At 39.5% G+C, this 21,478-nt stretch overlaps 1 protein-coding gene across 20 annotated transcripts in view; it reads right to left on the bottom strand.

Moving 5' to 3' along the window:
• PNPLA4 (patatin like domain 4, phospholipase and triacylglycerol lipase) overlaps window positions 1–21,478 on the bottom strand; it is a 240,177-nt gene that overhangs the window by 217,295 nt on the left and 1,404 nt on the right. For all 20 annotated transcript variants that reach the window (XR_010584360.1, XR_012429967.1, XR_010584361.1 and 17 more), the window contains exons 2-5: window positions 21,070–21,262; window positions 17,218–17,312; window positions 16,930–17,065; window positions 7,254–7,319 (exon numbers count right to left, since the gene is read on the bottom strand). Coding sequence is in view for 17 of the 20 variants with exons in the window: in XM_074029463.1 (XP_073885564.1) it covers window positions 7,254–7,319; window positions 16,930–17,065; window positions 17,218–17,312; window positions 21,070–21,249 (477 nt within the window). In the remaining 3 variants the exon portion in view is untranslated. The remainder of the gene's footprint in view (window positions 1–7,253; window positions 7,320–16,929; window positions 17,066–17,217; window positions 17,313–21,069; window positions 21,263–21,478) is intronic.

Here is a 21,478-nt window from a genome sequence, read left to right on the forward strand (position 1 = left end):
ATGCTGATAGCTACTTCTATGAGCTTCTGTGACTCCAAAATTGTCCTTAAGAAAAATAGCTGCTGGTCTAAAGTTTTCCTGTACGTGTGTCAGTTTTCATCACATAGCACCATCATCCTCAAAGGAAAAGGGAGAGCAAGTACATAAAAATTCCAGGGCAAAATAGTTTCAAAATCATACTCGTTACAGGCTGTACAGTGACCACCTCTCGGTCCCACTGCTAGACCTACTATTCTTTTCTCTAATCTTTGGCCATATTCTAAGTGTGTTCCACATTCAAGTCAATGCCTGAGTCCTAAGACATAGAAATAAGCAACTGCTCAATAGAAAAACAGAAACAAAACAAAAAACTCATGCCCAATTGTGGGGCAGACATCTACTGCGATTGTTCTCTGAAAGTTAAAGCATTGAAAACTACAATTAGTGGAATCACTTCTAAAGAGATAAGGCTACCTGTTACACCTAAACAGGCTAGAACATTCATCTGGCAGTACTTGTTAAACTTTGCTTTATACATTGATGTGTTATGGGTACCTATTGAGAACATGCCTTATGAATTCAAGTAACTGCTATTATGTAATGTAGGTGGAAAACTTAAAAAAGGACTTGATGAGTTAATATCCACTGAAAGGGCCAGTTTATTCATTCAGTAAGTGATCCCTGAGCATCCAGTGTGTGTCTGGAGGTGTGGTAGATGCTGGGGATATGTTTGTGATAGAACTTCAATGAAGGGCTCCATTTTCTTAAGGTATATTTCATTCAAAAAAACAACTGAATAAAAAATACTTTTCTGGAAGAATGAATAAGATGTTGCTATCTATAATTATTATAAATACCATGGCACAGGGCCTAATAGTGCAAAAGTGATTTCACATGTATAATTTAATATGCTCTTTACAAGAACCCTATAAGGCAGAAAGGTCATGCTCGTATATTCAGTTACCTCATGTTACAGAAGAAGAAACTGAGGCTTGCAGGTTTCCTTGCTATAGTTCACGGGGTGGCAAAGTACGGCCCATCATCTGCTTCAGTAAATAAAATTTTATTGGCACATGACCAGGACCTTTTGTTGAGATATTGCCTGCGACTGCTTCCCTCTACAACAGCACAGTTGAGTAGGTGTGTTGACAGAGACAATGCTGAGGGTATTTACCGTCTGATACTTTACAGAGAATGAAACACCTATTGCTACCGAATATACAGGCAAGAAGGGATAGAGTTGTCTTTTCACTTCAGGTTTTTTTCCTCACACACTGTAAAATTCAGGGATGCTCTATGGGGCAGGGGCAAATTAGAATTGGTTTCTGAGGGGTGAGAGAGAAGAACATGTGCTTTGAACAATAATTTCATATTTGCAAACATGTCTGCATTGCTTTCATGAGACAGCCTACAGATAGCAATGCCCAACAAAGCTCTTGATTAGCAATTCCTAAAATAAAAGGGAGAGGGAAAGAGACAAAGAGATACCCACCTCCTTGGACACAGGTGAGAATCTCCCAAATATGGTGAGAAGAAGACAGATGAGATTTTTTAATCAAAGAAAGACAAGTAAAAATACAATTCTAAAAGAGAGGTTGAGAAACCTGCCATACTAACCTTTACTAAGTATTGATTCTTGGTGCATTGCTTTCTTGGTTTTTGCATGTGTGAAGGATGATTAAAAATGATGACTCCAGATACCTACTTTTGAGAAGGCTCTAAAGGGTTATTTAACAGTTGACCATCTATAAACACCATATAGAAAATTTTCCCTAGAGGACTAACATGTTGTTTCAAAAATTAAACAGACAAACCAAAAAAATCTAAAAAGTCACTGAAGAATAATAGCGTCTATTTCAGAATAACTAGAAATTGATATCCAGGTTTCCATCCAGCCAAATCTAGCTGGTGACAAGGCCAGCTACCACTGTTTGCTATGACAGTGACAGAGCTGCATTTCTATGTTAAAAGTCTAAGCCATGAGGAAACAGGAGCCTAAGGACCACAGTATCAACCTCATATAAAAGCACAGTTACATGGAGTATTCCACAATTCTGTTTCCGACAGAAGTGTCAGGAATGAAAGAATAAATGACCCATAAGGCCAAATTCGCATGGACTAGGATAATACAATGGTGCATTTTCATGTTCCTGTAATAGTATACACTTAATCTTAGCCAAAAGGCCAAGAAGTGATCGTGTAATACTACAGAGTCAAAATATTACTTGAATTCCAACTCAGATGAAAGGAAACAACGCAAAATCCTACAGCCTTTCTTTTCTTTTCTTTTTCTTTTCTTTTTTTTTTTTTTCCAGACAGAGTTTCACTCTTGTTGCCCAAGCTGGAGTGCAATGGCGTGATCTCTGCTCACTGCAACCTCTGCCTCCTGTATTCAAGAAATTCTCCTGCTTCAGCCTCCCGAGTAGCTGGGATTACAGGCGTGTGCCACCACGCCCAGCTAATTTTTTGTATTTTTAGTAGAAACAGGGTTTCACCATGTTAGCCAGGCTGGTCTCGAACTCCTGATCTCAGGTGATCCGCCCGCCTTAGCCTCCCAAAGTGCTAGGATTACAGGTGGGAGCCACCGTGCCCAGTCAATCCTACAGCTTTTCTTCTGATCTGAATCTGCCAGTTCTGGAGATGATTTTATTCTGATATTTTAGTCACCTGCCAATGCTAATTCTCTTTTAAAACAAATCAGTTAAGAATTCCTCTTGAAAATTTTCATTCTTATTCCAAATTGACAAGAATCTGTGAAAACATGGCCTAAATGTGTGAACATTCCTGTGGATTTATTCTACCATTGGAAAGAGTTCATATGTAGTAAAGAAAAATCATTAGTCAAAAATATAGGACTAAACTTCAATTTATTTCCATTCATTCACTGACACATCTATTAGTGAGTATGTACTATAAGTAAGGTACTAAAATAGTCATAAGATGAAGCCAGAGAAAACTACAGAACTTTTTAAAATAATATTTTTTAAAAAGCAGTTTTTTCTTTTTCTTTCTTTTTTTTTTTTGAAACAGGGTTTTGCTCTGTTGCCCAGGCTGGAGTATGGTGGTGTGATCATAGCTCACTGCACCCTCAACCTCCTCAGGCTCAGGTGATCCTCCCACCTCAGCTTCCAAAGCAGCTGGGACTATAGGCACACGCCACTATGCCTGGCTAATTTTTGTATTTTTTCGTAGGGACAGGGTTTTGCCATGTTTCCCAAGTTAAAAAGAAAAAGTAATTTTCAAAGACATCATTCCACTTTAAACCATTGGTAGAGGGTTTTGAAAGGACCCATACTGGTGTTTGCTCTAGTTGAAATTAATCTTATGTATTATTAAGGTACGATTCTTCTAAGCGATTAATAAAAACATTTTAATGCACATATTGGATCCACAAATATATCTTAATAAAATCCAGCAATACCTGCAATGTAGAAATGAGGAGGTCTGTGTATTTAACAAAAGTCACAAGTGGAGAGAATAGACTCTGCCCCTGTTTCCCGAGTCCCACTTTGTCTGCCTTTCCTGACTCAATGCCACAAACATAAGTAACACTAAGTCTCTTTTTCCCCTTCTGCCACCTCCACTTTTGTCACTTCAGAAAAACAACCAAAGACAACAAATACATCAAAACCTGAGCTCTATGAAAACATGAAAATCTAGAAAACGAGAGGTGCATTCAGCATGACTGAAATGTTTAAATAATTTAAATCACATAAAAAGCTTATACTAACATTAAAACACTGCATTTAAAGCAACCTTCACACTTCCCTGAAAATGGAAAGGAAAGATTCTAGAAAACAACGCGGCATGGAAACCCTATTAGAATGTGGGAGGTGATCAGGCTTAAGGAGAGTTAGTGTTAAGCAGAGAATGGTACTTCTAAATTGTCGCTTTCTGGTGTTATAAACAATGCGAGGCCACTGTGGCTCTCTTGTCAATCATGTGCGTGAGGCCCTTATTGCAGACTCCATTAAACAACAGAGGAAAACTGAATGCTTTCAGGAGACATAAGGTTCAACACTACAAGTAATTATGATGTGCCTCCTATGCACAGAAACCACATGATCAGCAAGACACTGTCCTGGGACATTGCCCAGGGTCAGGGGGCTTGGGTGGGTCGCTTTCCATCTTCCTCACAGTTCTGGGCCTGTGCGTTCCCTGCTGTTTAATTGTGGCTGTCACTCTATGTTCATGTCCAAAGTACTCAATCAAATCATGGAAAGTTCACTAGAAACTCTGATTCCTCACTCATGCCCTTTTAAACATTGCTAGTCTTCCTGTCACACACCCACGACATGGCACTGGGGCTGGACAGGAAGAAAACAAGGAATGCATTGTTTGAAAAGAACTAAAGGGCAAAGCAGAGTAAGAGGCACAGCAAAGATAGAAACATTAAGGACTATCTTGGGGAAGTTGCCCCCTTCTAAGCTCAGAGACTTCAGTGAAATAGACTGACGTCTTTACATCTCATTTTCCTCACATGTAAAATTGGAAGTAAGAATCCCTACAGCAGATAGCACTGGATTCTGGTGTATACAATAATAACATAAGTTTTAGGCTGGGCACGGTGGCTCACGCCTGTAATCCCAGCACTTTCAGAAGCCAAGGCGGGCAGATCATGAGGTCAGGAGATAGAGACCATCCTGGCTAACACGGTGAAACCCCATCTCTACTAAAAATACAAAAAATTAGCCGGGCATGGTGACAGGCGCCTGTAGTCCCAGCTACTCAGGAGGCTAAGTAAGGAGAATGGCATGAATCTGGGAGGTGGAACTTGCAGTGAGCTGAGATTGCACCACTGCACTCCAGCATGAGTGACAGAGCAAGACTCCATCTCAAAAAAAAAAAAAAAAAGTTTTACTTCTTTTTTTCTGGTAACAGGAATATCGAGGGCAGGATGGTAAGGCAGACTCCTCAAATCATTTAGGACCTGGGTATTTCCAGTTCACTGTTTGGCCATCTTCAGGGTGTGATCCTTGACCTCATGATGAACAATAGCTGCTGGAGCTCCAGTAATCATATCTAAGTTCTGGGCAACAGGCAAAATGGAAAGGTATACAACTTTCCTTGTACTGTAAGTCCCACAGTTATTCGGCTCACATGTCATTGCCCAACAATAAAACAAACGGCCACACCTAACTGCAAGGGAAGCTGGGATATATAACCTAGCTGCACAGCCATAGGTCCAGATATAAATTGGGATTCTGTTACTAAGGAAGAAGAAGAAAGTGTATATTGGAAGAGAACCTGGAGCCTCTACCACCTGCCTCTCCTTCTAAGATAGAAACAGTTAATTTGTAAGTGAGAGACTGGCATAATAGGGACATAGAAGAAAAATATTCTAATTACTAAGTGGCAAAGTAATTTTACTTGTCAATTCGACATTTCATTAGGTATTTCAAATGACAGCATCCGAATATGTGGAATTTTACCACTCACTCTCAACCCATTACCTTCTGCTCTATCAAAACATACACTCTCCATATTAACTGAAGCCTATTATGATTTGCACGAGAGAAAAGAAAAATTCCAAAGTTCAGCAAAGCTCAAGGAAAGACACTGATGAGGACCAATGAGATCAGAACAGAGACACTGCCTCGATCCTATCAGCCAAAGGGTTTGTAAAACTCAGTTCTTTTGTTGAGAGACCATCAATTCCTTAAGCACAGGCCTGGTGCTGGGCCCTCAAAGTGAGTGAATGAATGAATGAATGATGGTTAAAGCACTTTGTATGTACTCTTTTATTAATAAATAAATATACATTACATATATATAAAACAAATGTAATTTATTCATCCTGAATATATGCCTGATCTGATATATGCTAAATACCTTATTAGATATATGCTAAATACTTTCATTATAAAATATGTATCTCTGATATGTATTAAATATCTACACTATTTGATTATAAAACATATATCTCTGGCATGTGTTAAATAGGTACTATATTTGATTAAAAAATACATATCTCTGGTACATGTTAGACAGATACTCTGATTATAAAATACATATCTCTGGTATGTGCTAAACAGATACCCTATTTGATTATAAAATACATATCTCTGGTATGTGTTAGATATCTACTCTAATTATAAAATATATATCTCTGGAATGTGTTAAATAGGTATAATATTTGATTAAAAGATATATATCTCTAGTACGTGTTAGATAACTCTGATTATAAAATACATATCTCTGGTATATGTGCTAAACAGATACTCTATTTGATTAGAAAATATATATCTCTGGTATGTGTTAAATAGCTATTCTATTTGATTATAAGATGCATATTTCTGGTATGTGTTAAATAGATACTGCATTTGATTATAAAATGCATATCTCTGGTATGTGCTAAACAGATACTCTATTTGATTAGAAAATACATATCTCTGGTGTCTGTAAAATAGCTATTGTATTAATTATAAAATGTATGTTTCCATCATATGTTAAATAAACACATTAAACCAAATACTACATTTGGTTATAAAATATATATCTGTGACATGTGTGAAACAGACACCATATTTGAGAATAAAATGCTCATATTGAACCTGTGTCCACGCAATGGGGGAGCTGCCTCAGATAGAATGGTGAATACTCAAAACAAACTCTGTGTAGATCACAGAAGGAAGCTGGGTCACACTCAGCGCAGACTTTAGGTGCATTCCCATGTCTAAATTTCCCTAAAAGAACTGGCATCCTGTCTTAAGTGCCAGCTCCAAGAGAGGAGCACTCTCCTCAAACAAAATGGGTTTTGGCCTTACAGTGATCAATGTGTCTGGGTAAGTCGAGACCCTTGGAAGGGAGTGGGTCATCCCCTAGCAGAGGGGCTGAGGGCAGGCTGGAAGGAACCCATGCTGCATTGTCTGGGGGAGGACAAGGTGTGGAGCCCTGAAGCCTTTTCTCACCCTCATGGTGGTACAACTCTGCTTAGAAGGGGCTGTGAGTAGGACTTTACTATGTGGGGAAAAAAAATCATTCACTGCTAATAACAACAGCAACAACAGAACATATATATATACACATACACACACATATATATATGATGAAAATAAGAGCATCACAGTCAATCATTCCCATTCACGAGATCTTGATGATAAGTTATCACTGGCCCAGTATTTTTTTTCCTCTTAAAGAGAAACAAAGCTATTTATGAGGAAAAAAACATATAAACTGATTTGAAGCCACCAGAACAATTATAAAATTGGATGTTTCGAAAGAAACATATTAATATGGGGAGGAAGGTAATTCCTCAGTTATAACAAGCTTACCTGCCCTTTGTATTCCACTGGCTTCAGTCCTGCATAAATGGGCACAAAACTGCTGGCTAGGAGGACCTAGATGGATAAAATAAAGCAGCTCATGACTACATGCATGAACATTCAGACAATACAGTTGATGTAGTATTGACTAGCAAAATCTCAATAAATAAGCCCCACAGACTTCAAGTGCAGCACTGCACATAATTACATAAAAGATAATACTTTTAATAACAGAAAAGACTCTAAACAGATAGGTACAAGTTGACACACTCAGAATCAATCAACTTCACCTGGGTAAAAATCAGCATTTTTATAGTAGACACACAAGTTATTATAAACCAAAATTTAAGGTAAGTCTAAGTTCCTGAGTATGTAAAGGTTACAGAGAAATTATTTGTAATGTTCTATCATATACTGTAAAAACCATGTTACAGTTGCACTCCTACTTTCTGGAGGAACAACGCCCTCTGATTATGACAGGAGAGGTTAGTCCACAGCTCAGAGATGTTCTCATTTATGTCACCAGGATTTGCAAAGGGAATGACATATTTTATGTTCCAATGACGTGGTCAGGATATGTAATGGAACCCTGGCAAGCAGTGACATCAATTATGCTTTAGCTCCCATTTAAAAAGTTGAAAAAGATTGTCATTTAGGCAATTACCATTCCATACATCATAAGAAGTTGGGCTCTGATAGCTTTTCTGAAATGTAAATGTTTTATTTTGCTGTGTAGTTTCCAAATCACTAGTGTTCTATTTGAAAACATACAGCATTAGATACTGAATATTTTTTAAGCTATAATCTTTCAACTGATAAGTGAAAGACTCTGGCTGTTTGTTGTCAAAGATTTCATGAGACTTTTTTTTTCATCATACATTATTCAGAAATGGATTATGGCTCAAATGCTGACTTGCAGATCATCCATTTACAATTATTTAGAACTCAAAAGGCATTTCCTCTAAAAATCAATGTTATAGGTATGGTTTTTGGGTCAGCTCTCAAAAGCCTATTTATTCTGAACGGCAACTAAATTACAGATTCAGTCAGCAGCATAACAATTTCCATAGGAAAATCCTCTTTTGAGCTGCAACCCGACACAGCTGGAACCTACTCTTGCCATTTTTATTTCTGCACCATGTACAGGGAACTTCTATTGCTTTCTTATGCAGTGGTTCTTCCTTGGACATGTCTCCTGTTTCCTCATTACCAAAAACCCCACTGAAAGGACAGGGACTTGTGTCTCTCCTGGTATGTCCAGCCCTTGGCAGAGCTCGTACTCAACAAACATCTGTTGGGTATTTCTCTCCCTTCTCTGTGATGTGAATGGACCCAACACTCCTCCACCTACCTCAATAGTGGGACTAAAGAAGGTTGCCCAGTGCTGTTGGTGGCATGCTGGTTGCAAAGGCACAGGCCTGGTTGTAACAGCTCCTATAGCAACAGGCTCCTGACAAATGCCCAAAGAAGTTTCTGGGGCCTCAGGTTTCAGCAGTGGCAAATTCAAGGATAACAGCACAACACAGGGACTCCAGCAGGAAAGAAGGTAAGAAATAGCCATGTGTGAAAGGGTTCTGTTGCACCATGCTGGCACTAGGTGCCAGAACCAGCTATATAATTTATGGGTCCTGTCCAAAATAAAATAAATGCAGGGCCCCTTGTTCATAAAGTATGGAGAATATTGAGATGTTGGCAGCAGAGCATTAAACCAATGGTGAGGCCCTTTGGATAGTGGAGCCATGTGCAAATGCACAGGTCATACACTCATGAAGTAGACTTTGCCTCAAATATACTGTCTAATTTAATTATTTCTTGGCCCTGTCTCAAAAAGATAAAGTTGCTCAAAGATCTCTCTGCTAATACATGGTTGAGACTGCCCCTGGCACCAATTTATTTTAATATAAAATGTATATTTTACCAGAGCCAACATAAACATTTCAGATTTCTCACAATGAGTCTTTTTTTCATCTTTTGGTCAATTTTATACACATCTATCTCAATCGCTTGTTTATTGAAATAGTGAAAGCACGCTAGTTTGCAGCACTGTTTCTCAAAGGAAAGCGGGCACTTTTATTTATTTTTTATGTGCTTGTTTATTTATTTATTACAAGGCATAATAATAACCTCACACAAGGTCTGTCAACCTTCTACAAAATGTCATTGCGGACATGCCCGCATCACGACATTCTTCTCAAAATCTCAACTTTAAATGGCCCACATAATGCAATACTGTGACATTACAGCAATCATGCTTCTTTCACAAAGAGGCAAAGCAGGAGTGAGTAGCACCTTGGGTGATTTGGTGAAGATCACTTAATAAATCAATAGGAGAGAGAGGACAGAAAGCAGGCATCTTCAACTCCAACCTTCTCAGCCCACTGGTAGCAATAACATCATTGGCTTCAGAGAAAGGTTGTTTACGGTTAAGGTAACTGCATTCACCCTAACTAAACCCAGCCTTATCAGCAATTGGCTACACTTTTAAAAAAATAATCACAGACCCTAGGTATGTTTTGCAAGCACAATGTAGCTATTTAATGAACTTATTCAGCAAATGCCACACCACAAAGCAATAACTAGAGCAATTTGTGGATAGCACACATATTGTGAAATTACAGTACTTAGAGGTCTTTAAAGAACCAAAAACACTCCATAAATATAATGATTTATTTCATTATTCTGCAGAGAGACATGTGAACTGCAAAAAAATCACTAACCTTAGAATTACGGTTTGTTTTATTTTCTTTTCCCCCGTGTCAAAGTAAAATGTAGAGTTCACAAGTTAATGCTTGGAACTATTTTGAGATATTTTGATGAAAAATGCTACCCAATTACTTTCCTACAGATAATAACAGTAAGAATCCTCCTGAATGATATGAAAAGTGCAGTGAACTGGAAAATACTTGTCACTCCTCCAAATAAATGTATTTGTTTTTGTCATAGCTGACTCTCCCTTTATATGGACTGATGATGTGTATATCAAACCAAGTTTAGTGGGGAAATTAGCTTTAGATAGTTAAGAGCTAAGTAGCTTTTCTTATTTGTAGTCAGCTTACTGCCATTTTATTGCAGGCAAATAGGATTTCCTAAGAAAGGAGATAAAGACTGACATTCTAAGGTCATATAATAAAATATTATGCCTAAACATATGCTTTTAGTGTATTTCACCTCACAATATTCCCAGTGAAATTCACCTTGCCAATGAACTTCAACACGTCTACAGCACTTGTTCTCAGCTGGGGGTGATTTTACCCCCAGGGACGTTTATCAATGTGTCTGTCATAACCTGGGGTAGAGGGTGGGGGGCGGTGGTGTCCTGCTGGCATCTACTGAACAGAGACCAGGGATGCTGCTCAAATTCTTGCAAAGGATAGACAGCTGTCACAAGAAATAACTATCTGGGGAATAATCTGGGTCCCTACTGCCAGGAGTGCAGTGTTTGTGGCTGAGAACGCTGATGTGGAAAGCAGGGGTGTAGTTTTCACACCCTATCACTTGGTACAGCACTTTAAATGTTGGACATACGTGAAACCACTGATTTGTGTTCTTACTAAATACACAATGATAAAAATGAGAGCTAGTGTCTTCCTATAGCAACAGTATAAAACACTGCCAGGTGCGCATTCTCGACATGTTCTGATTGACTCTCTTCATTTTGCATTTTATAGAAAAGAGGTGTTTAGAAAATTATGTGGCCTAGCTTCCTTAGGGATTAAATTCTCAACAAGTTTCATTTATGCTTAAAGTTTACTGTGGACTTTAATGAAACTCTAACTGTTTATACAGAACCTGCTGGTATAGTTGAAATTCAAAGACAGATTCAAATTTATCTTCCTCAGTTTTTCCAAGATAATGACCAATCTCAAATTCAGTTCTTATTTCACCTTCACAAGGCTAAATGTGAGAGGATCTTGTTAAGAGCATTCTCACACATGCGAAGAAATTCAGGACATCACTGCAATAGAGACAGGGCAGAATTTTCTCAAGATGGCCAGGGACACTACTGCGCAGGAAAGGCTTCCTGGGTACCTCTATCCTACAGCATTCACACGTGTCAAAAGACCCTTTTGGAAAACACTTGTGTATCAGTCTTAAACATGAAGAATTCAATGATTCGTACCAATTCAGGGAAGTAGTGGAACTCCACCACGTCACTGCACTGTTAATTTTTTTTTTACACATCATTTTAGCTCAGCCAAGGAGGTTGCATATGACTTTCTTTTAACCTAGGGGCTCACCTCCCTAGTTATGATTTGCTGAAGGCTAACATTAAAATGTGTTTGGATTTCCTAGTTGCATGCATGCTTCTAAAGAAAAACAGCCCACAACAAAATCTGGAACTCGAAATGAATGAGTTGGTATGCAAAATGTGCACACTTGACACTCGGGGGATACTCTGTAGAGCGGCACACCAGGAGAGGAATCAGGAAGGAATCATGCAAAATAATGAACAGTATGAAGAGATGGATGTCTGGAGAGTGTAGGCACTTGAAGGTGACCATGCACATCTGGTATGTACTTAAGAGTTGATGAAATACTTTCATACATACTTCATTTGGCCTTGTTCTGAAGGTATCCATCTTAAAGATGAAGAAACCAAGGCTCCAAGAAGTTGAGACTCACCAAAGGTTCCAGAGCCCACCAATGACAGGGTTAGGTGGATGTGTACCACCCCTCCATGACTCTTTTCCATCCCCTAAATTATCTGCATTTGCAGGAACTGATCTCATCTTGGTTTTGATCTGTTGGTGACCCACAGACATAAAGGGTCATCCTTGGAGGGAACATTTTTCTGGGTGTGGCACCCGGAAATCAATCTCTCAGATGGGAAATAAAGATATGATTTTGGAGGGAGGCCTCCTGGGGCTCTGGTTAACTCTATAAAGGGGTCTCCCCTCTGCAGGCTGCCTTTAAGTAGTTGAGCAGCAGACACCATCTGTGTTTCCCTTTGTTAGTACAGTCACTATAAGGGAGGAGCGGAATGGTTGACACCAATAAATTCTGAACAAAGGAATGCCTTAAGGCCTGCATCTGTCTTATAACGGTTTATAAAGTAGAAAAGACTGAGTTAAATCCTCATGAACATAAGATTCAAAATTCTGTGGAAATTCAACTCTAAATAAAATGAAGAGTTGGACCACACAGTCCGCAAGGGTTCCAGGAAAACAATCAACTAGCATTGCAGCTTTCAAACGAGTGATTTTCCATGCCACTACAGGTGAAGCTCATTAAGATAAATTAAGTATGAATCATCATACAAAATTATTTATTTTAAAAAAGAAGGCTTATGATGATGAGCTATAAAATCAAATGCCTAAAGGTGGCAAGAACTCAGCAGCAACCATTTCCTGAAGTATTACAGATATCAATTAGCACATTGTTCATGAAGACAGGTGATAAGTAAGGGGTTAAAGAATAACATTGATAAGAAAAAGTACGTCCTATTCAGCCTGAAGAAAAGAAAGTTGTGACTGAACATGGCTTTAAAATATCATGACAGATTCATACAAGGGCGCTGAGCAGGGGTGTGTATGGGTTATTATTTGTTCATTATTTATGAAATATTGGCTCCATTCAGCATGCATAAAGGGCTTTACCATTTAAAACACACTTTCACATGCTTTATCTTATTTATTCTGCACAGTAACACTAGTTAGTATTACTGTGTGAATTATTCCATTTCAGAGATGAGAAAACTGAGACTCAAAAATAATCAGTCCAAGAGGACGACGTCAGGAAACGACAGGCCTAGACATGATCACCAGGACACTCATAAAACAAGTAACCATCCTTGAGGAGATTCAAAAAGACCTCAAAATACACACACACACACACACACACACACACTCTCTCTCTCTCTCTCTCTCTCTCTCACACACACATTCTAAGCTACAGGTTTCTAGTTGGATTTTCAGGTATGTAGGCACGCTGTCTGTAACAAACAGCATCAGTCAGCTAGTGGATAATGAAAAACTGGGCATTTTAAAAAAAATTCAACTATTAAGTAGCAGAACAAATGAGTTAATGATAAAAACAGACAGAAAATACAACATGGAGCAAAGTTTAAAGGAGGTGAAAATCATCAGTGTTTAGTATTTCATGCTCTCCCATGCACTTTTCTCTAACTTGAGTTTTAATCAACCTCTCTCTTTCTCTCTGTCTCCCATCCCCTCCATCTAAAGAATATCCAGATACTGGGAAGTAGACTTGTATTAGTTCATTTTCACACTGCTGATAAAGACATACCCGATACTGGGTAAACTATAAAGAAAAAGAGGTTTAATGGCCTTACAATTCCATGTGGCTGGGGAGGCCTCACAATCATGGTGGAAGGTGAAAGGCAGATGTTGTGAGACTTATTCACTACCAGGAGAACAGTATGGGATGGGGAAAACCATCCCCATAATTCAATTATCTCCCACTGGGTCCCTCCCACAATACATGGGAATTATGGGAACTACAATTCAAGGTGAGATTTTGGGGGGGGGGGGACACAGACAAACCATATCAAGACCCCAGGCTGTGTATTCAGAGCCAGGTGTACCAAGCCCTGGGAGACCTGCAGCTACCCATCATCGAGCTGCTTCAACGCATGGCTTCAGAGCCTCCTGTCTCCACCTAAAGGGAGTGGGGTGACCTTCAGGCAGCCTCCCCAATCCCAACCAAAAAGGTCAGAAGCACCATCCTCCCATGGCACCACCTCAGACAACATTCTCCCACCATCCTCTTCTTTCACCGGAACATATATACTTGATCATGTCCCTACCTGGCAGGGGGGTTACTTTACTTCCCCTCACACTTATTCCTTTCCTACATCATCCCTAGTCTTCCCGCATTGTCACTCTTTTCTGCTAAATTCTTCCTGAGTATTCCAGGCATAAGTTTCACAGTTTAACAGTCACCATCTGCTATCATGGAACTATTCATCCTTCCTTCTTTTTAATTCTGAAAAAGGTTAAAACATCCTCCTAAACACGTAGAATGTTTCTTGTAGAACCCAGAATAAATGTCAATTATTCGATTTTCTCCTTACAAGTATTACACATTTGTGTCAACAATTTCTCTTCTGTTCAATGAACTCAAGTAATTACACGAATTCTCGGAATAGTTATTATCCAAAACAAAGGAACTAGAAAAACATCATGTTTTCTTAACAGCAACAGTTTGCTATTGCCGTTATAACAAATTACTACAAATGTAACTGCTTCAAACAAGACACATGTATTGTCATACAGTCTGAGGGTCCAAAGTCTGGTATGGGTCTCACTGGGAAAATCCAGGTGTCAGCAGGGCTGCGTCTCTTTCTGGAGGCTCTGGGGCAGAATGTGTCTCCTTGCACATTCAGGTGTTAGGAGAATTCAGTTCCACAGGTTACAGGGCAGATGTCCCCTTTTCTTTGCTGGCTGACAGTGGGGAGCTGCTTCCTTAGAAGTCTCTGTGCTCCCCTGGCATGTGGCTCTTACATCTCCAAACCAGCCATGGTACACAGAATCCAGGAAAGGTGTCCAGTTTTCAAGATTCAGGTACTTAGTTTGGGTCCACTTGGATAATACAGGATCATCCTCCTATCTCAGACCTTAAACTTAATCACATCTACAGAATCCCTTTTGACAGGTAAGGTTACATCTGGACAGGTTCTGGGGATTAGGGTAAGGGCAGCTTTGGGTGTCATTCTTCTGTCTGCCACATAAAAGAGATGGATAGGGAGGATGAGCATTTTATCCAGTGTGGGGTAGAGTTAGGTAAGAATGCTAGACGGGTGGACCACAGTCACAGCTGGGCCCCAGCCAGCTATATGATTTTGCCCGGGTCATAGAGTACGGAGGGCCCAGTTTCTTTCTTTTCTTTTGTTTTAAATCAAGCCAGTGTAACAGATACAACCTTGGTTCATATCCATTCATTTCACACATATTACAGAGTGCCTACACAATGGCTGGCAGTGTGGAAGGTACTGGGCTATAGCAGTGAGCAAACCAGAGAAAGCCCTGCCTCTTGGAGCTTACACTCTGGTGAAGGAGGATGGACAATAAAAGCTAAACAGGACAGCAGTAAAGAGGTATCATGCTAAAGAGTGATACGTAAATCAGGAGGGATGTAGGGAGATCAGGGGCTGAGAGTTCTGTCATTGTAGACAGAGAAGCCAAGGATGGACTCTGTGAGAAAGAGAGATCTGGGGGCAGAATCCCTCTCATTTTATGTCACAAGAGCACATAGTCTGTTCCTAGATAAACATGAAGATGCATGTCTGCCCACCGCAATCCTTATCTGTCTGTATTGGACATTGATGACTTAGGACCACTTAGCATGGGTTGCCCAGCTCTTCCCTTTACACTGTCAAATCTACATAATACTGTAATGAGATTATAGAATAATGTCTTCTTATAAGATAGAAAGACTCTTAACTTGTAAGTGACAGACTGACGTAACAGGGATATTGAGGAAAAATATTCTAACCTATTAAGTGGCCAAGTAATTTTACTTGTCAATTCAACATTTCATTAAGTATTTCAAATGACAGCATCCAAGTATATGGAATTTTACCACTTACTCTCAACCCATTACCTTCCGCTGTATGAAAACATACATTCTCCCTATTACCTGAAGCTTGTTATGATTTGCACTAGAGGGAAAAACAAGAAAAAATTCCAAAAGAAATACACCCTTTCCACCCTACAAATATTCAGTGTATTACCACAGCAGGCACACTGGTATTTGGAAATCAATCAGCTGAAGTATTTCCCAGAGATAATGAATTCTCAACCAACCAACTTTCAAATGTGTTTGGACAGAAAGACATCAAAACAAAATGGAAGAAACAAAACAGAATATTAGATTGAAAAGTTAAGAGACCTGGGTACCAGAAGTGGCTCCCACTGCACGCAGGATAATCTTGGGTACATTGGTACATACATCACATAAAATATTTTCATTCACTTCTCTGTTAAAAACATAAAAGGGATCAGGTGCGGTGGCTCACGCCTGTAATTCCAGCACTTTGGGGGGCCGAGGCGGGCAGATCATTTGAGGTCAGTAGTTCAAGACTGGCCTGGCCAACATGGTGAAACCCTGTCTCTACTAAAAATACAAAAAGTAGGTGGACATGGTGGTACATGCCTGTAATCTCAGCTACTCAGGAGGCTGAGGCAGGAGAAGTGCTTGAACCTAGGAGACAGAGGTTGCAATGAGCCAAAAGTGCACCACTGCACTCCAGCCTGGGCAACAGAGCGAGACTCCCTCTCAAAACAAAAACAAAAACAAAAACATAAAAGGGTCACAATAACACCTATCCTAACTGACTTACAGAAGGACTTGAAGGACTGAATAAGAGAGTACATGTTAAAAACCCTACATACACTCCAAAGTATTAGCCACATAGATTTCGGGAATTATTGCTACTAAATTGCATCAGCGACTTGCTTCACATAATCAATGTGAGATCTGAACATTGCAGGAAGACACTGAACAAGTACAGGGAGCTTTTGGATGACAGTGCATCATGAGGCGGCCTCAGGAGGGATCCTGGTGAATACTTTCATCAAACATGTAATTTACTGAGCACTCAACCATCTATCGGGCCTGATAAGAGATACAGATCTAAAGAACATGGTAATGCCCATTACTTTTATATAAAGTATTGAAATCAGCACCTGCTGATTTCTTCAAATAGGAAACATGGCTTTATTACCTTAATGAGGTCCTCCCTGGAGGAAAAAGTGGAGACTAAGTGATTTTCTCTGGTTCTGGTGTTGGTGATGGATACGTGTAGTCGGTTCTGGGCCAGCTCGTGAGCGTTGGGAGGAAGAATCGACTCCATTCCACTTCTAAAGAAAAAGCAATCTGCATCATTCACCTTTAATTACTGAACGCCCTGTAAATATTTTACAAGAGAGAATGCTGAGCTTGCCACAGTTTGTACAAAGAGTCGTCAACATTCTGTCTTCATGTACTTTTGGGCAAAATGTACTCTGTATACCTTAGTTGGGCCATGATGTCATAACCGGGTGTTACTGCCCCAAAAGACTGCCTTCTGATTTCTTCGGCAAACTTGTAGGTAAACTGGTTACATTCCTAAAAAAAGAAAATTAAGAAGTGACCCTATGTGTCATTATTAAAGGTGTGCAAATTCTCCACCTGGCTGGGGCCTCACCCACCACTCTCAGGCCCTTTGCAAGGTATACACTCTCAAAATCCTAATCTTTTTTGTTTTTTCCTTTGTAAAGCACCTTAAATGGCATTTGCCCCATCTGAAAAATCCTTGAAGGCTCAATCTGAATTTTAATTGAGCACATTCTTCAGAAGGTTTCCTCAGTGCAATTAACCTTCTCTCCCACACCTATTTTGTGGTCTCAGCAGCAGTTTGATTACAACCCTGCAATAAAGCTGATTACAAATGACAGCACCAGTGACAGAAATAGGAGTGGTGACGTCTATGGTTTGCACAGACTGAACCAGTCTTCGGAGATTCATCTTGGGCACTGGTATTTTATGAAGTCTTTCAGGGATGCTCTGTCTACCCTGGACTGGGATCCACAGAGGTGACACTGTCAGTTCATCTTCACATCATCCTGCAAGGTGGGTATAACCATCCAACTTGACAGATAAGAAAACAGAGGATTGGAGAGTTCAAGTACCTATCCCAATATCTCACTAAAAATGAGTCTCAGAGCCAGGATTTACACACAAGTCTGTTTTGTATTAAATAATGAATTAATTTGGCAATTAACTGGACACCACGTACTTGGCTAGGCACTGGGACTTGGACAGGACAAGATACAAAGAAACTGTGCTCATGACATTCATAAGTGCCTCCAAGAGCAGGTGACAGAGGGCTATGAGAGCCCCCACGAGGGTGTGTTTGGCTCTCATTTAGTGCAAAAAATAAATAATAACAGGTAAACTAATTTGAGAATATGAGGACATCAAGTCTCAAATTCAGGTAAATTATTCAATGTCTTAACATTGCAGAATTTCAGTTAAGTGGCTATATTATTGCAGTGGTCTCTCCTCTCGCCACAAAGATATCCACATTCTAGTCCCTGGAACCTGTGACTAGGAGACCTTTGTTAAAAGGGACTTTGTAGAGCCAATTAAGGACCTTGAGATGAGGAGATAATCCTGGATGACCTGGGTAGGACCAATGTCATCGAAAAGGTTCTTGTAAGGGAAGGAGGGAGGTAGGAGAGACAGAGTTGGAGAGATTTGAAGATGCTGTGCTTATGGCTTTAGAAATCAAGGAAGGGGTCAGGAGCCAAGGAGTCTGGGCACCCTTCAGGAACTGAAAAAGGTAAGGAAATGGATTCTCCCCTGGAGCCTCTGGAGAGAGTGAGCAAGGACATTTTGATTTTAGCTCAGTGAGACCCTTTTAGACTTAAGACCTCCAGAGTTGGAAGATTATAAACACATGCTGTTTTAAGCCACTAAGTTGAAGGTCCTTTGTCAAAGCAGCAACAGGAAATGAATACGGTGTGTGTCAACCTCCAACCTCGTGGGTTGCCAAAGGTTTCCCTCCAATTTGACACCGAGGCTGGGACTTAAACATAAACAGGAATTGGGCAGGGGATGAAGGTGAAAGCAGAGGATAGTAAAAACAACAGCAAGAACAACTCTGAGAGGGGCACAGAACTGAAATGCGTCCCTATGGCGAGCCACAAGTAGGGCTAAGTCACATAGGGCCTTGTGATACAAGCTGAGAAACGTGGGCCACATTATCCTAAGTCAACAGACAGCCTCTGCCCCGGGGGTAATGAGGTGATCAGATATACCTTTGGGTGACATCACTCTAAGTGCTATGAGGTAGGTGGATTGTAGGGAGCTTGAATGGATATAGGCTGCAGGAAGCTCCTGGGTGAGAAATGGGGGTAGCCCCACCAAATGTATGTTCATTCTACTGAGCTAGACTACCCATCTAGCCTATTTCTTTGTACTAATTTTAGTTATATTCAATACTCTTCATAGCCCGGACCAGACTGTAAACTTATTAAAGATGGACTTATTCATCTTTGAGTTCCCCACTGAGTCTAGCATCATGCCTTCCTCGCAAATTGTGAGGGCAGAGGAAAGACTTGCAGCATTGAGCTCTTCCATATCAACGTCTAAATTTGCCTACCACTTAAAACATGCCCTGTATCAGGTGCTCCTCTTAATTATTCATGCATAAGCTCAGAACAAGATTAATTACACACGTATTTGTCACAACAGTAAAAAGCTTGAGGAACTTACATCATCAGCAAGAACCAAGTGAACACGAATCTGAGTAGGTAGAAACATTTGCTAAAAAACACTCAAGGCTATCCTACAGGTAGATTATTTCAGATGCTAAATATAAAGTAACTAAAATAACCTTAAGTCAAAGGGTTACTTTGGCTGAAAAATTATTTTGAACAAGAACAAATGAGGATGCCCTAAGGAAACTAAGAAAATTATTTTCTACCTTCCCATGGGAGAACCAGATAAAGACATATTTTCGTCATACCAGCACCATCAGACAACACAACCCAGTCTCTCATTTAGTACAAAAAATAAATAACAACAGGTAAACTAATCTGAGAAGATGATGGCATCAACTCTCCAATTCAGGTAAATTATTCAATGTCTTAACATGGCAGAATTTCAGTTAAGTATAAGTGGCTGTACTATTGCAGTATTTCCAAATCAGGTTAATTCTAAATCATATAATACATTTTTTAATTTGCTGAGAATTGGAAACCAAGTCTACATAACTCCAAAGCTTAGGATTTGCCAGAGCTCAAGAAAAGACTGCAGTAAAAAGGAAGAAGTAACACCCTGAGAGTCCTCTACTTCAAAAATGAAACACAGTTATGGGAAGGAGGTAGCTTGTAATTCAAAGCATATGAATCTGCTAGTTTAGGGAGAATTTTCCCACCTCATTTATACCTTGCATGGCTTACGGTTCTCATCCTGTTTAATCTCTGCAGTTTTTAAATCACTTTTCTAGTTCCCTGTAAATCAACCATACAAAGACAAGAAGATAAGTGGATTTCTGAATGATTGGCCTCAAATCTAGCTTCCCTTTGATAAGCAGCTCACAAAAGATCTGAAGTGAGATTTTGATGATTAAAATTGCATAGTTTTAGAATTTTAAATGTGACTGAAATTCATTCTTGGTCATGAGGGTGTTAAATTATTATTTCATTATTGTTCAAAGCTGCTAAAGTATGTAATGATTAACAAATATAATATCCTCCAACTACAGAATCCAGCTCTCACAGTCAGCAAATGTTTGATCACTGTCTAGATAGCAGAAAACAGATTTTTAAAACATAGATTGCATTAAATAAAATACTGAATGAAGACTTATTTGTATTACTTCTGGATAAATTGCTTGGAACTCAGAGCTTCCTTTCACTGTGAGAATTAAAAAAGAATTAAATTCCTATACCATCCCACTTAATAGAAACTGCTTGCCCACATTTTAATTTATATGTCTATTTCTACGTAGCAGTGAGTAGAGACTTGTTGCCCACATGTTCAAGGCCTTGAAAACAGGCCCCATGCTCTTCTCATCATAGAAAGAGGAAATATCCTTTGCTTGAAAGGAACAGAGCTGGAATCTTAAGGATAAATAAAAACTCAAGAGTAATATGTCATTTTATTTCCTTATTTCACTATCACGCAAAATAATCTTTTCCACAACCAGAGCACAGATCCCTAATAATTACATCTTAAAAGAAAAGTCCTAATCCTTTCTGTTTCCAAGCAAAGGATTAATTCTCTGCCGTGTTAACTTAGTAGAGTCAATGCTCATGTTTCCCTTTGGGTCTTAATTTCTTGATGAGCAACACAGTCTAAGTTACTACTTAATTACCTCTATTTTTTCTGGTGCTGTTAGAAGAACAGAAGCAACCAAGGATCCCGCAGACGCCCCAGCGAAAGCTTTGACATCCTTCAGAAGTTTTTTGCCATGTCTGCAAAGTGCAGATGCTGCCCCCAAGTGGTAAATGCCCAGAAATCCACACGCTGCAAATGACAGGTTGATGTGCTTCATTCTAGCTGCAGCACTGGCAATACAAAAAGCAAAAATGCTGTAAGTTGGAATAGTTTATCCCACGTACTGTGTAGTCTTATGTTGATCATCGTTCTAAGGCTTTCTTCTAACATCATTCTCTGTTTTAAGCACAGTGGTTTCAATTAATTCTAATTAAACACAAGAATATTTCAAGGAAATCTTTTCTTTCCCTCCTCACCTTGACCCAAGTCTTATACATTAAAAACAA

Source organism: Macaca fascicularis, chromosome X (assembly GCF_037993035.2).
Source record: "Macaca fascicularis isolate 582-1 chromosome X, T2T-MFA8v1.1".
In the NCBI taxonomy this organism is placed as follows: domain Eukaryota; kingdom Metazoa; phylum Chordata; class Mammalia; order Primates; family Cercopithecidae; genus Macaca; species Macaca fascicularis.